The sequence below is a fragment of the Trachemys scripta genome, chromosome 3, assembly GCF_013100865.1.
Source record: "Trachemys scripta elegans isolate TJP31775 chromosome 3, CAS_Tse_1.0, whole genome shotgun sequence".
NCBI lineage: Eukaryota > Metazoa > Chordata > Testudines > Emydidae > Trachemys > Trachemys scripta.
In genome coordinates this window covers 32,930,029-32,944,525 of record NC_048300.1, presented here as the reverse complement: position 1 = coordinate 32,944,525, position 14,497 = coordinate 32,930,029, and the positions used below count along the sequence as shown (strand labels likewise).

The 14,497-nt window shown below is 42.7% G+C and overlaps 1 protein-coding gene across 2 annotated transcripts in view; it reads left to right on the top strand.

Moving 5' to 3' along the window:
* TTC7A (tetratricopeptide repeat domain 7A) overlaps positions 1-14,497 on the top strand; it is a 283,111-nt gene that overhangs the window by 122,133 nt on the left and 146,481 nt on the right. For both annotated transcript variants that reach the window (XM_034764410.1, XM_034764411.1), the window contains 2 exons: positions 639-711; positions 10,086-10,246. In XM_034764410.1, coding sequence (XP_034620301.1) covers positions 639-711; positions 10,086-10,246 — 234 coding nt within the window. The remainder of the gene's footprint in view (positions 1-638; positions 712-10,085; positions 10,247-14,497) is intronic.

Below are 14,497 nucleotides of genomic sequence, written 5' to 3'. Positions count from 1 at the left end.
CCTGAAAGGAAACCCAAATGATGGGATTCTGATTTTGGGACCTCTTGGGCTCCTGAAATACAAATAGTGGTAAAAATACCAGCAGTTAATGCTTTTTATTTTCAGTATTAATCCCTCTCTGTTTGTAGAACTCTCATTAAAACATCCAGGAAGAGAGAAAGGCTGTTGTGTTTTAGTGTCAGTGGTAGAAGGCAGTTCGAGTGTTACTTCAGTTGGCCTAAATCGCTTAAAACAGTGTCACAAAGGATGCAGGTCATGAATTAGAAGCTGCCGATTTGCACAGCCCTCTTCTCCATCATAGTCAGATAGCTAAAGGCCCTGCCATAACTCATCTATCTCACACTGTCAAAATGGTGTTCTGCAAGTGTGTGAAGCTTAGCATCTGGCTGTATAAAATCCTGATGCGTGGCGTTTTTATTGCTGTTCCTACTTGCTGGTTTCATGAACTTGGCACAGCTGGCAGAGCACTCACATACGTCTGTCTGGTTACTATCTGCTCTGCACTTGTGGGAGTAGAATTCTTCTTGGAATATGGTTTTATGTATAAGTAATTTGTGGCTTCATTCTGGCAGAGAAGATTATGAAAAGTACAGTATGACACTCACTTCCCTTTTCTTATTGTTCATTTGTTTTTACAGAGCACATCAGTTGGCCCCTGAAGACCACCAAATCATCCTCTACGTCTCGTTGCAGCTGGCTCTTGTCAGACAGGTATATGCAATGCTGGCAATTTTGGTACAGTCAACCATTGAGTCACTAGAAGCTGGTGGAATGACTTAACAGAAAGAAACCAAACCCAGTCAGAGTCATCACTGTTTTTTCCTAATTGAACAAAGTTGATACCAGGAAATCAAAATAAGTTCACATAAATGTAAGCAGAAACTCCCCAGCTTGGGGCTCATTGCAATCCTGTTACCAAGCATGATTGTTCAAAGTCATTCATCCAGCTTCGTATCCCAAGGAGTGCCCTATAGGTCCTGCTCTAAGCATCTGGGAAGGGAAGAGTGAAGATGAGCTAGAGGTGTTTAATTCTTGTTCCTCAGGAACCAGGAAGTACCCTGCCCCCTGTCATAGTCCCCTCCTGCCCAAACACTGTCTTGTTCCTGGTAAGGTACTATATCGAACCAATTCTCAGATTATCCATATTAAGGACTTGCTTATTCCATAATTCAGCATCTTTAGTTAAGCTTTCTGTGGGCTCTGGAAACCTCCAGGCAATAGGATTATTTGGCAGTCAAATGTGACTGCAGGTTTTAGCTCAAGAAAACCATGCCGTGTTAAAGAAAAAGCTTGTCTTTTATCTTTTCAAAGCCAATACCTTTTATTTAAAGAAGTCCCTGTTTATTAAGAACCCTCTTAGATAGATTAGAAAATTTGATCAGCTTATTTTCCTTCCTTAGCAGGCTGTCTGTTCACTGCAGATTACTTTCCCTAGTCTATACCACAGAGTCAAACAATCAGAAACTTCTTACTTTCCCAAGATAATTAGGTGAGCTGTTTGTTCATTAGGTTAAACTAATTGGTCCAAGTGTGCATACTCTTAATGTCACTTTTGTAGCACTTTCATAATAAGAGCAGTGTGCTGCAAGGCTGAATACAAATAGAAAGGATCATGAAAACAGCTGATTTGCCTTTGTCATCAACTACTGTATGCCTGACAGTGCAGGTTACTCAGGCCTTTCATTCAAACAATATCCAGCTACTCTTCTTTTGGTGATAGTTTTTGGCTATTCATTCAGGCAGTCTGATTTGCTTCTTCCTTGAATAAAAATGCTAAAAGAATATTGTAATAGGTATTTTCAATCACTATTCTTAAAAATAAAAGGGAGATTTTCTTTGTAATTATTTCCTCTCCCCCTCCACCCCCTTTTATTAACTCATCAGGTTTTAAGTTGTTTCCCTTTCTCTTTTCCAGGTTCTAGTCTTAATGTTGTTGTTCACCTCTCATTTCATCATCTCCCTCTCCTCTTGTTTTTTTTCATTCGGTCTGTTATTCCCCCACCCACTTCCTTTGTTATCTCTTTCCCACCTGTGTGTTTCTCCTTGACATTCTACCACTTATCCCCAATTAGTAGATGTGTGAACCCTATACCTCTGTTGTGTTGGTCTGGTCCTTGCTATGCTGCCCCAGTTCTTCTCCGTCTAGCAGGATATAAATCTTTAAAGCATGCTTGGAGCGAGTAGAGATACCTGAGACATCTTTATTTTTAGACTGATGTAAAATATCCTGTTCTTCTTCTGCCAAATTAGTTAATGATAAACATTAGGTAATGCATTTTTAATATCCTTAATTATTTAAAGTATCTAACGTTCTTTTTCTGTTTAACTGCAGGATAGATTATCTTTTTTCTCTTTTTTACCTCTGACCGATTTATTAACTAGTGAATGTCACAAAACTTTTATTGGGGTGTAACAAAGTGCTAAGAAATAAAGAGTCCAGTCCTGTGCAGTTGGCCATAAATGTCTATTGCTGAGAAAAATCAGATCTGTGGTTTTTATAGTCAGTTACTACTAATAATAATTCCTAGCTCTTATATAGCACTTTTCATCCATAGCTCTCAAACCCATTTACAAGTGAGGTCAGTAGCATTATCCCCTTTTTATTGATTAGAAAACTGAAGCACGGAAAAGTAAATGACTTGCTCAACGCCACCCTGCGGGCCAGTGGCACAGTCAGGAATAGAACCAAGTCTTCTAAATCCTAATCCAGTGCTCTGTCCACTAGGCCACACTGCACTGAATAAGATATCTTAAATGCAGTTGAAAAATACAGGTCTCAGACTCCCATAGATTGATGAAAATGTTCTGTTTGGTTTTTGTTTTAATGGAGCAAAACCAGCAACTGAGCCAGTAAGGTGCTAAGGAAGTTGGAAAAACTCTCTAGCCTGAGAGGCCTCCCTGGAATATTTTCAACAATGTATGTTTCTGCTATGTGCTTAAAATCACTGTCTGGGAAGGGAGAAGGGAATCAGAAAAAAACTCAAACTTTCCTCCTTCACAAGAGCAAGAAATCAAAGTAAGGCGGGGTGATTAGAAGTGTTCCTCGGGGTGGGGATGGAACAGGACTGAGTACCTCCAACCACCAAAGAGAATGGTGATGTTATATTAGACATCCACATTTGATTGTGGTGGTGTTTTTCTAGGGCCTGATTCCATTACCACTAAATCAGCGAAAGACTCCAGTTGACTTCAGTAGGTTTTGGATCAGTCCCTGGGACATATTTTGGAACATTTTTCAATTAAATTTATCTCAATTAAAAAATGCTCAGATCTATAAGGAGATTTTTATTTTATCTCCCTTCCCCCCCCACCCCCAAACTTGAAGTACCTGGCCAAGGCCAGCATTTGCAGGTGTTGGTTACGCCCAGGCAGGTCTCTTTTGGCAGTCAACCAAGGAAATTGACAAATGAGACTTGTAGCTCTCAACTCCAGGGTGCTATTTGTGTTCCTCCTCCTGTTTCTGTGGTAACAGAGTTTTCATCAGCAAAAGTAAGGTAGAGTGAACATTTTAAAATGTCACTCTGAAAAGTCAGCATTAAAAGTCTTACCATGATTTTGCCAGTTTGTTTCCATGGAAATAGGACCCCACTGAGCAGTCAGAACTCCTGTTAATTTTCAGTCCTGGTTCCCATGTTTTGTGCCGAGTACCAAGTAAATTTATGTCAGATCCGTAACAACCACAAACAATATTCAGACCATTTTAAAACTTGCATTGAAGTTGTTTTATTTGATTTGACTTTCCTTCCTGTGAAAACAGGAGTGGAAAGACAGCCAGAGGATTAGAGCACTCACTGATCAGCTTCATCTGCTGGCTGCCAATGAAGACCTGAAGTTTCAAGGGGTGATTTCCAGAAAGCATCTACAGACTTCAAGAGTGTCTGTACTTAAATAAGGGAAAAGTGAATGCAAAATAGTAGGGAAAACATCTTTAAGCTATTTCTCCTATAGTCCTTTTTATTTTTTTTCCCTTTTGAACATGATTTCAGGGAGAACAGATTGGCTAAAAATTCCTGTGGTGTCTGCTGTGGTAGAGAAGAGACAGGACTAAGTTATAATATATAAACAACTGGATCCTGGGTTTATAGAAATAAGCTTCTTACGCAGAGGTGACACGTAACTGGGGGTAGTGGGGGGCACAATTGAAAGGTTGTGTGGAGGCACATGACTACCGCATGCATTGCCTCCACCTCCAGCCCCTGAAACTTGATATGTACGTAGACAACATACACTGGCAACTGCCTCCTGCTGTCTGTCCTGTGGCTGCCCAGCCCCTTGCAGCACTTGCAGCCTTCCCTTCCTGCCTGAACTAGCCTCAGTCAATTTAGCAAGTGTTCAAAACAAGACCAACAAAAGGGGCAACGCAGTTGGGATGCACAGTTCCCCATGCGCCATCGGGGTGGGTGGCGCCAGGGTGAGGTGGTGCTTGGGGCTGGACCATTTCAGTGAACAGGAATTTCGGTTAATAATTCTCCAATGTGGAATTTCACTATCAGTCACTTTTTGTTAGAAGGGGGAATATGACACCCCCAAATCGCCGTCTCCTTGATAGGCACATTGGAGGCTGCTGCTGTTTCGGTGCTCAGCCTGCAGCCAGCCACCCTGGTGCTTCCTCCCTCCCCATACTGTATGGACACATGGTGAGTGCCACCTCCAGGGGGAGCTGCTGCTTCCTCGCTGCTGGGCGTCCTAGCGAGAGGCGTCCTGAGAAATCTGGGGGGGCATGTTACCCCGCACACCCCCCCACACACGTCACCTGTGTTCTGATGAGACTCCTGGACACAGACAGACCTTGTAGTTTGATTGTCTCTGCTAGCTCTCAGACTAACCAAAGCAGCCTGAGTTTCATCACACAGTCTCTGTGTGTCCTGGCTTGGATTTCTGATAGCAGTCGAATTACCATCCTGTGCAAATATACCAGCTTCCTGTGCAGTAAAAGCTAAATATAGGCCCAAGTCATAACAATTTGGATCCTTGCTTTGCTAAAGCTCTGGGTGTTTAGTATTTTGGTTCAAGGCTATTTCTAATGGGAAATTTTGCTAGTCAATGAAATTTCTCCTTTCTATAATCCCCATCCTATAGCATGAAATAATGGACACTGCAAATGCAAAAGATTTGCTAAATATTAGTGTTTCATTAATGACCTAAAACTCACAGTTGATACAGAAGTTGGCAGGACTGGGGTTGGTAAGTCATGTAATCTAAGGGGCCTGAAGTCATTGCATCTGAAATATTGTACTTGAACCACTGTAAATATAAAAATATATTCTGCCATTGCAAATTGCTTTTAAAGTCTTCATACTTCATGCATATGAACTGGAGGAGAAAGGTAACCTCCCAGCCTGTTGGTTAAGCAAATGTGTAGCAAAATAAACCCTAAAATAGGAGGCAATGTTGTAAATGTTCTACTCTGTGGCAATTTTTGCAAGTGCTGGAAGGCACCAGCTCCGTTTTATAGCAATATCTTTGTGCCTCGGTCATTGCAACATGCACAATATTGTACACATGTGTCCTGCAAAGTGTTTTTCATCTGTTTATTAACAGAATAATGAATCAGATAATGTAGCATCTTCCTATCGTAGGCCCTGCTAGGACTTGTGGTGCAGCTGAGATGGGATTGCTGTTAAGGCAGCACTGGCAGGGAATTTGAGCTGGCAACCTACCTACGGTACAGCCATGGAGTTTCAGAACCCCATCTGGGCTTCAAACTTCCAGGCTTCCCATATTCCATAGCTACTCAAATTAATAAGCTGTGGCATCTGTCAATAGATAATTAGTCTCTGCCTTTCCAAAGAAGTTTGCATTGACTTCTGCCAAGTTTCTTGGTATTATTGTTCTGGAAATTTACCTCATAATTTTTCTGTCTGGTCTATTGCAAGTTGACTTGTATAATGCTTCCAGTAAAGGAGTAGAGTCTGTTGACATTAAGTGCTATTTTTCTCATCTGTGTTTGTCCACTGTTCCTAATTATGCTGTAGGAGGAGAATTCTGTGTGGGTACTAACATTGTTATTGTGCTAAGAAACCCTTTCTGACTCTACTTAAATAATAAAGTGGTAGGCATGTTTAATATGAAAAAAAATCAGATCTTTCCTTATGACTTTGATAAACACCAGGAGGATCTTCTAATTTTGTTGCTACATTTTTTTGTGGGGGGAGGTGTAGGTGTTACTTTGAAAGATATTGGATTAAACAAATGAAAGTTGGTTTCTCTAGCCACTTGGATAAATGAAACTTCATTTTCTCTAGAGAATTTTTAATCAATCCAGTGAGAAGTTGGAATAAAGGTAAATCTAGAATAAGGAGAAAGCCAACAAATCAGATAGCTCTTGTCCTGGGTCTTAGCATTTTTGGAATTGAAGGGAAGAGTTATCCATCAGAGAGGTAAATGCTGAAAGAAAGGGCTTATCCTACAGATGAGTGAAAAATATGTTTAGACTGCATTCATTTCAGCATCATATGATTATCTGCTTGATAGTCATAGCTTTGAACTTGGTGGGAACTTGATTCTAATGATGTTCCTCTGTTGTATGCGTCAGGACTGCACTTTACCTTGCAACTAACAGAGACATTTCTCCTTCCTGACACTGTTCTGAATCTTAAGCATATTTTACCCTTGGACTTTCATCATTTAGATCTCGCTTTCTTGGGCCAAATCATGAGTGGCCTTGTGCAGTGATCATAAAGTACATCAGAAAAAATGTATATGTTCATACCATGCAAAGAGACCCTGGCAGTTCCCCATGATTGATGGGGATTGGTCATGTTAGGGGTATGGCTATTGGGTCTGTGCACAGCATGGAACCACAAAAGCCAAAGCAATAAGGGGAGTATTGGGTCATGTCTACTATTCCCACCTCTCCTGAAACCTTGCAATAGCAGCTGTATGCCACCTACTTCATACTGGGGCAAAAAACTCCTTTTCTCATCCCCAGCCATTTTTTCATAGAATCATAGAATATCAGGGTTGGAAGGGACCTCAAGAGGTCATCTAGTCCAACCTCCTGCTCAAAGCAGGACCAATTCCCAACTAAATCATCCCAGCCAGGGCTTTGTCAAGCCGGGCCTTAAAAAACTCCAAGGAAGGAGACTCCACCACCTCCCTAGGTAACGCATTCCAGTGTTTCACCACCCTCCTGTGAAATAGTTTTTCCTAATATCCAACCTGGACCTCCCCCACTGCAACTTGAGACCACTGCTCCTTGTTCTGTCATCTGCCACCACTGAGAACAGCCGAGTCCATCCTCTTTGGAACTCCCCTTCAGGTAGTTGAAAGCTGCTATCAAATCCCCCCTCATTCTTCTCTTCTGGAGACTAAACAATCCCAGTTCCCTCAGCCTCTCCTCATAAGTCATGTGCTCCAGACCCCTAATCATTTTTGTTGCCCTCCGTTGGACTCTTTCCAATTTTTCCACATCCTTCTTGTAGCGTGGGGCCCAAAACTGGACACAGTATTCCAGATGAGGCCTCACCAATGTCGAATAAAAGGGAACGATCACGTTACTCGATCTGCTGGCAATGCTGCTACTTATACAGCCCAAAATGCCGTTAGCCTTCTTGGCAACAAGAGCACACTGTTGAATTATATCCAGCTTCTCGTCCACTGTGACCCCTAGATCCTTTTCTGCAGAACTGCTTCCTAGCCATTCGGTCCCTAGTCTGTAGCAGTGCATGGGATTCTTCCGTCCTAAGTGCAGGACTCTGCACTTGTCCTTGTTGAACCTCATCAGGTTTTTTTTTGGCCCAATCCTCTAATTTGTCTAGGTCCCTCTGTATCTGATCCCTACCCTCTAGTGTATCTACCACGCCTCCTAGTTTAGTGTCATCTGCAAACTTGCTGAGAGTGCAGTCCACACCATCCTCCAGATCATTAATAAAGATATTAAACAAAACCAGCCCCAGGACCGACCCTTGGGGCACTCCACTTGAAACCGGCTGCCAACTAGACATGGAGCCACTGATCACTACCCGTTGAGCCCGACGATCTAGCCAGCTTTCTATCCACCTTACAGTCCATTCATCCAGCCCATACTACTTTAACTTGGTGGCAAGAATACTGTGGGAGACTGTATCAAAAGCTTTGCTAAAGTCAAGGAATAACACATCCACTGCTTTCCCCTCATCCACAGAGCCAGTTATCTCCTCATAGAAGGCAATTAGGTTAGTCAGGCACGACTTCCCCTTCGTGAATCCATGCTGACTGTTCCTGATCACTTTCCTTTCCTCTAAATGTTTCATAATTGATTCCTTGAGGACCTGCTCCATGATTTTTCCAGGGACTGAGGTGAGGCTGACTGGCCTGTAGTTCCCTGGATCCTCCTCCTTCCCTTTTTTTAAAGATGGGCACTACACTAGCCTTTTTCCAGTCATCTGGGACCTCCCCTGATCGCCATGAGTTTTCAAAAATAATGGCTAATGGCTCTGCAATCTCACCCGCCAACTCCTTTAGCACCCTCGGATGCAGCGCATCCAGCCCCATGGACTTGTGCACATCCAGTTTTTCTAAATAGTCCCAAACCACTTCTTTCTCCACAGAGGGCTGGTCACCTTCTCCCCATACTGAACTGCCCAGTGCAACAATCTGGGAGCTGACCTTGTTCGTGAAGACAGAGGCAAAAAAATAATTGAGTACATTAGCTTTTTCCACATCCTCGGTCACTAGGTTGCCTCCCTCATTCAGTAAGGGGCCCACACTTTCCTTGATTTTCTTCTTGTTGCTAACATACCTGAAGAAACCCTTCTTGTTACTCTTAACATCTCTTGCTAGCTGCAACTCCAAGTGTGATTTGGCCTTCCTGATTTCACTCCTGCATGCCTGAGCAATATTTTTATACTCCTCCCTGGTCATTTGTCCAATCTTCCACTTCTTGTAAGCTTCTTTTTTGCGTTTAAGATCAGCAAGGATTTCACTGTTTAGCCAAGCTGGTCGCCTGCCATATTTACTATTCTTTCTATACATCGGGATGGTTTGTTCCTGCAACCGCAATAAGGATTCTTTAAAATACAGCCAGCTCTCTTGGACCCCTTTGCCCTTCATGTTATTCTCCCAGGGGATCCTGCCCATCTGTTCCCTGAGGGAGTCAAAGTCTGCTTTTCTGAAGTCCAGGGTCCGTATTCTGCTGCTCTCCTTTCTTCCTTGTGTCAGGATCCTGAACTCGACCATCTCATGGTCACTGCCTCCCAGGTTCCCATCCATTTTTGCTTCCCCTACTAATTCTTCCCTGTTTGTGAGCAGCAGGTCAAGAAAAGCTCTGCACCTAGTTGGTTCCTCCAGCACTTGCACCAGGAAATTGTCCCCTACACTTTCCAAAAACTTCCTGGATTATCTGTGCACCGCTGTATTGCTCTCCCAGCAGATATCAGGGTGATTAAAGTCTCCCATGAGAACCAGGGCCTGCGATCTAGCAACTTCTGCCAGTTGCCAGAAGAAAGCCTCGTCCACCTCATCCCCCTGGTCAGGTGGTCTATAGCAGACTCCACGACATCACCCTTGTTGCTCACACTTCTCAACTTTATCCAGAGACTCTCAGGTTTTTCTGCAGTTTCATACCGGAGCTCTGAGCAATCATACTCCTCTCTTACATACAACGCAACTCCCCCACCTTTTCTGCCCTGCCTGTCCTTCCTGAACAGTTTATATCCATCCATGACAGTACTCCAGTCATGTGAGTTATCCCACCAAGTCTCTGTTATTCCAATCGCATCATAGTTCCCTGACTGTGCCAGGACTTCCAGTTCTCCCTGCTTGTTTCCCAGGCTTCTTGCATTTGTGTATAGGCACTTAAGATAACTCATCGATCGTCCCTCTTTCTCAGCATGAGACAGTAGTCCTCTCCTCTTGCGCTCTCCTGCTTGTGCTTCCTCCCAGGATCCCATTTCCCCACTTACCTCAGGGCAAGTCATGCTTTCCTAGGCTGACAGTCCATTAATTTGGGCTGGCAGCTAAATTTCTTTCAAAAGTCAGTTTTCCCACCACATTCCCAAGTAGGATGCCAAGATATCTAATGGTCATGAGTGTGTAAAAAGTGTCATACCTTTGGGAAAGAGATCAGTTATGTGACTGGTACTAAAATATTTCTTGTTTTTCAGATTTCTGATGCTATAGAACACCTTCAGGAAGCACTGAAACTGTGCAAAGATGATATGAATTCACTTCATCTACTGGCTCTCCTTTTTTCAGCCCAAAAGCACTATCAGCATGCACTCGATGTCATCAACATGGCTCTCGCTGAGTACCCAGAGAGCTTTAGGTAAGTGATGTTTCTTGCATGTATTGTCTAAAATGGTTTGGTATCTCCAGCCATGAGATAACATCTTCCTACCAGATCCCTCATTCGTACACAAGGGCCTGATTCCCAGCATTACTCTAGTTTTACACCAGTTGAACTCCATTGCAATTACACTGGTATAAAACTGGAGTAAATGTGAAACATTAGGCTCAATGTATGATTCTGTGTACTGTCTCAAGAGCCTTTCTGGTGGATTAATTATGTAATGGGTAAATCAGGGTTTATTTGATGTATTTGTCTTCGTATAATTTTTCTTACACGTGACTATCTGTACTTTTTCATATGCTTTTTTAATATAAATGTCGAATGAGCATGAGACAAATATAAAATTACCCCCTCTCAAATAGTTTGATATTTTGAAGAACTTCCTGGTTGAAGGGAAACTAATTTTAGGCTGTTGATAATTCTTCAGACTTTCACCATTTCTTTGAAACTTTTGTATGACCTGATTTGTGGGAATAGTCTAGTTTGGGAAGAAAGAAGGTTGTGTATTACAACATACAGCTGGAGGGAATGGCTTGGCGGTCTAAGACCCAAGTTTGAAATAACAGAGACTACTTGGAGTCATGGGTTCAAATTGCACCACTGTTGATTCAGCCTTTCATCCTTCTGAGGGAGACAAGTTGAGTTCCTTGCAGTTTATTATGTCCTGGCGTTTCAGATGAGATCTTAAAAACGGAGGTGTTGTCATTAAAGATACCATGCCATTTTTTGGTAGAGGTAGGGGCTGGTTCAATATATTGCTCCATTCAGAGCTTGCTTGTATTTCTCTGGGGGGGGGTTATATAGCTTGGGTGTTTTATCAGTTACTGCCTTTTGCAATTGACATTGGTATCCTTGCCTCATTCTTGAAGCTACTCAACATGTCCAGAGTTGTAGCCTTCTGTGCACACTGTGTGATAGAGAAAGTGAACATTATAATTTTTGTTACTAAAGTTAATTCCTTCTACCAACACCTGTTCAATACATTCACATATGTATGGTTGAGCAGGGAAATACTGTAGTGGCTATCGTGGTATATCATGTTTTTTAAGATAGTTGTCATAATAAAGTCCTCATGCCTCTACAGACAGAATCAATTGTTCCTAGGGAACTATGAACACTAGACGGTAGCTAAGATTAAGACTGCAGCAAAGACTACGCTATCCATTTTTGTTAGGAACAGACGATTTGCCATATCAGATCAGACAACTGCTTCATCTAATCCTGTATTCTACCTCCACCAGTGTCCAATGACTTACACTTCACAGGAAGGCAAAGAAACCAAACAAAACATGATGCACCTGGCCAGCTGTATAATGCTTAATCTGAGGGGGAAATTCCTTTGTGACCTCTGAGGCAATCAAATTACTCTGAAGCATGAGAATAGTATGTTCTCCTACCCTTCTGAGACTCCCTGGCTCAGTGTAGAGGGGCAGGCCCCCATAAGAGTGCCACATTGGTTTGGATGTGGGGGAGGGGGGGAGGGAAGACAGTATGTATTAATGGAGAGTGGATAGTGAAAGCTGCAGGGCCTCAGACCCATCCCCACTCCTGCACACACTACAAACACACTGTCACATGACTTCTTAAAAGCAGCCCCCCCCTTCACTCCCTGCGTCTGTTGAGCCCTAATGTAGCTGGCTGTGAGAACGGGTCTCATGTACAAGGGTGCAGGCTTAATGCCTGGCTTCTCTTCTCTGCTGCTCTGGCTCCCCCGGCTTTGTTGGCACCACTGGATGCCCCCACCCCAAGCAACATGTAGCTATCTGGTAAAGTTAGGGAATGGAGAGGGGGTAACAGAACCACCAGAAGGGGGTAGGAGAAGAGCCAGCAAAGAGAACAAAGTATAAGAAGAAAAAGGGGAAAAAATGTACAAAAGAGAAAGAGACAAGCCAGGCGGGAGGGATGAGGTGAGAAAAGGAGATACCAGAAAGAAAAAGAACAGAGAAAGGAGAGACCATGGCCACTGTGTTGGACATGGTGCAAGGGAACGGGGGTGTCCATCTGCCACTGCATCCCAAGGTGAATGAGCAGGAGCTTCAACATAAAAAAGTTGCTAATAACTGGTTTGGGTGAAATCTAGCCCATGGAAATGGAAGGAATTGAGGCTCCTGTGGCAAATAGAAAGATCGCACCATATTTACAGCTCTGACATCTGCAGCAGCACAGGAGCTGAAGCATTGATCTTTCGTGTTTACAATCCTCTGATGAAGTAGCTGGAACTGTGAAAGACTGACAGATGAATAGAGTATCCCAGTTGTATCTGCTAGAAGAATAATGTATCCCATCGAAGACTTGGATTATACACCAAAGCAATTATATAGAAAGAAAACCTTCCATTTGGACTGTTGCTAACTTTTCTAGTGGTTAAAGAAACAGATTATATCCAGACAGGCTTTATTGCTTTGTAAATATTATCCAAAGACTGAGACCAAATTGCAGTGTAGATCTCTAGTTGCAATTGACTTGAAAGAAAACTAGTGATTTTTTTTTATACTATTGTTTGGGATGACTATGGAGTAATATGCAAAGTTAAACAAAAAGATTACAGGTTGGCATTAAAAACACCTGAAAATATTTCCAAATTTTCATTATTATGAACTGGGAAGCTCTGTAATGTCTTGGAGCTGCCTTTTTAATGATGGATGAATCCAGTAGGAAACAATCTGGTGTCATGTCTCAAGAAAGTAAAATCAAACCCTCATTAAGAGACACAGGATATCCCTGGAGCTCTGGATATGACAAAGTGTAAGTATTACCTCAGTATATATATACTAAACAAAAAGAATGAATAAGACATAAAAAATAAAGGAGTTACCTAACAAGAACTATGGAAATTTCCTGCTGTTTCCTGTGTCTCTGGCTGCACTCTGATTTTCCTACCTTGATGTATGTAATTAGGCTGTCTGTGTAGCTGCTTCCTGCTCTTCAATTTTATACTGATTGTTTTCATGTACATAGAACATTTAAAAAAAAAAATCACTAGTAAGGTATTTATCATTATCCTGGGCATACCTGGCTAGAAATATGGAATGGAACAGCCCCACTAACCCTTTTAGGGAGTCCTGGACCTGTGAAAAGGTCATAGTTAGGACTTAAGGGGTGAAAGAATACTCCATATGTTTTGGTGTGGGAAGAAGGGCCTATGTTTATGAGGCCTACAAATTCTGGGCCCCATGCAGTCTTCCCTGCTCACAAACAGGGAAGAATTAATAGGAGAAGCAAAAGTGGATAGGAACCTGGGAGGCAGTGACCATGAGATGGTCAAGTTCAGGATCCTGACACAAGGAAGAAAGAAGAGCAGCAGAATACGGACCCTGGACTTCAGAAAAGCAGACTTTGACTCCTTCAGGGAACTGATGGGCAGAATCCCCTAGGAGAATAACATGAGGGGGGAAAGCAACAGAGGGTCCTGTGGCACCTTTGAGAGTAACAGAAGTATTGGGAGCATAAGCTTTCGTAGGTAAGAACCTCACTTCTTCAGATGCAAGAAGAAGTGAGGTTCTTACCCACGAAAGCTTATGCTCCCAATACTTCTGTTACTCTCAAAGGTGCCACAGGACCCTCTGTTGCTTTCCCCCCTCATGTTATTCTCCTAGGGGATTCTGCCCATCAGTTCCCTGAAGGAGTCAAAGTCTGCTTTTCTGAAGTCCAGGGTCCGTATTCTGCTGCTCTTCTTTCTTCCTTGTGTCAGGATCCTGAACTTGACCATCTCATGGTCACTGCCTCCCAGGTTCCTATCCACTTTTGCTTCTCCTATTAATTCTTCCCTGTTTGTGAGCAGGGAAGACTGCATGGGGCCCAGAATTTGTAGGCCTCATAANCTGAAGAAGTGAGGTTCTTACCTACGAAAGCTTATGCTCCCAATACTTCTGTTAGTCTCAAAGGTGCCACAGGACCCTCTGTTGCTTTTTACAGATTCAGACTAACACGGCTACCCCTCTGATACATGAGGGGAAAGGAGTCTAGGAGAGCTGGCTGTATTTTAAAGAATCCTTATTGAGGCTGCAGGAACAAACCATCCCGATGTGTAGAAAGAATAGTAAATATGGCAGGCGACCAGCTTGGCTAAACAGTGAAATCCTTGAAGATCTTAAACACAAAAAAGAAGCTTACAAGAAGTGGAAGAAGTCAGGAAGGCCAAGTCACACTTGGAGTTGCAGCTAGCAAGGGATGTTAAGAGTAACAAGAAGGGTTTCTTTGGGTTTCTTTCTTTAGCAACAGGAAGAA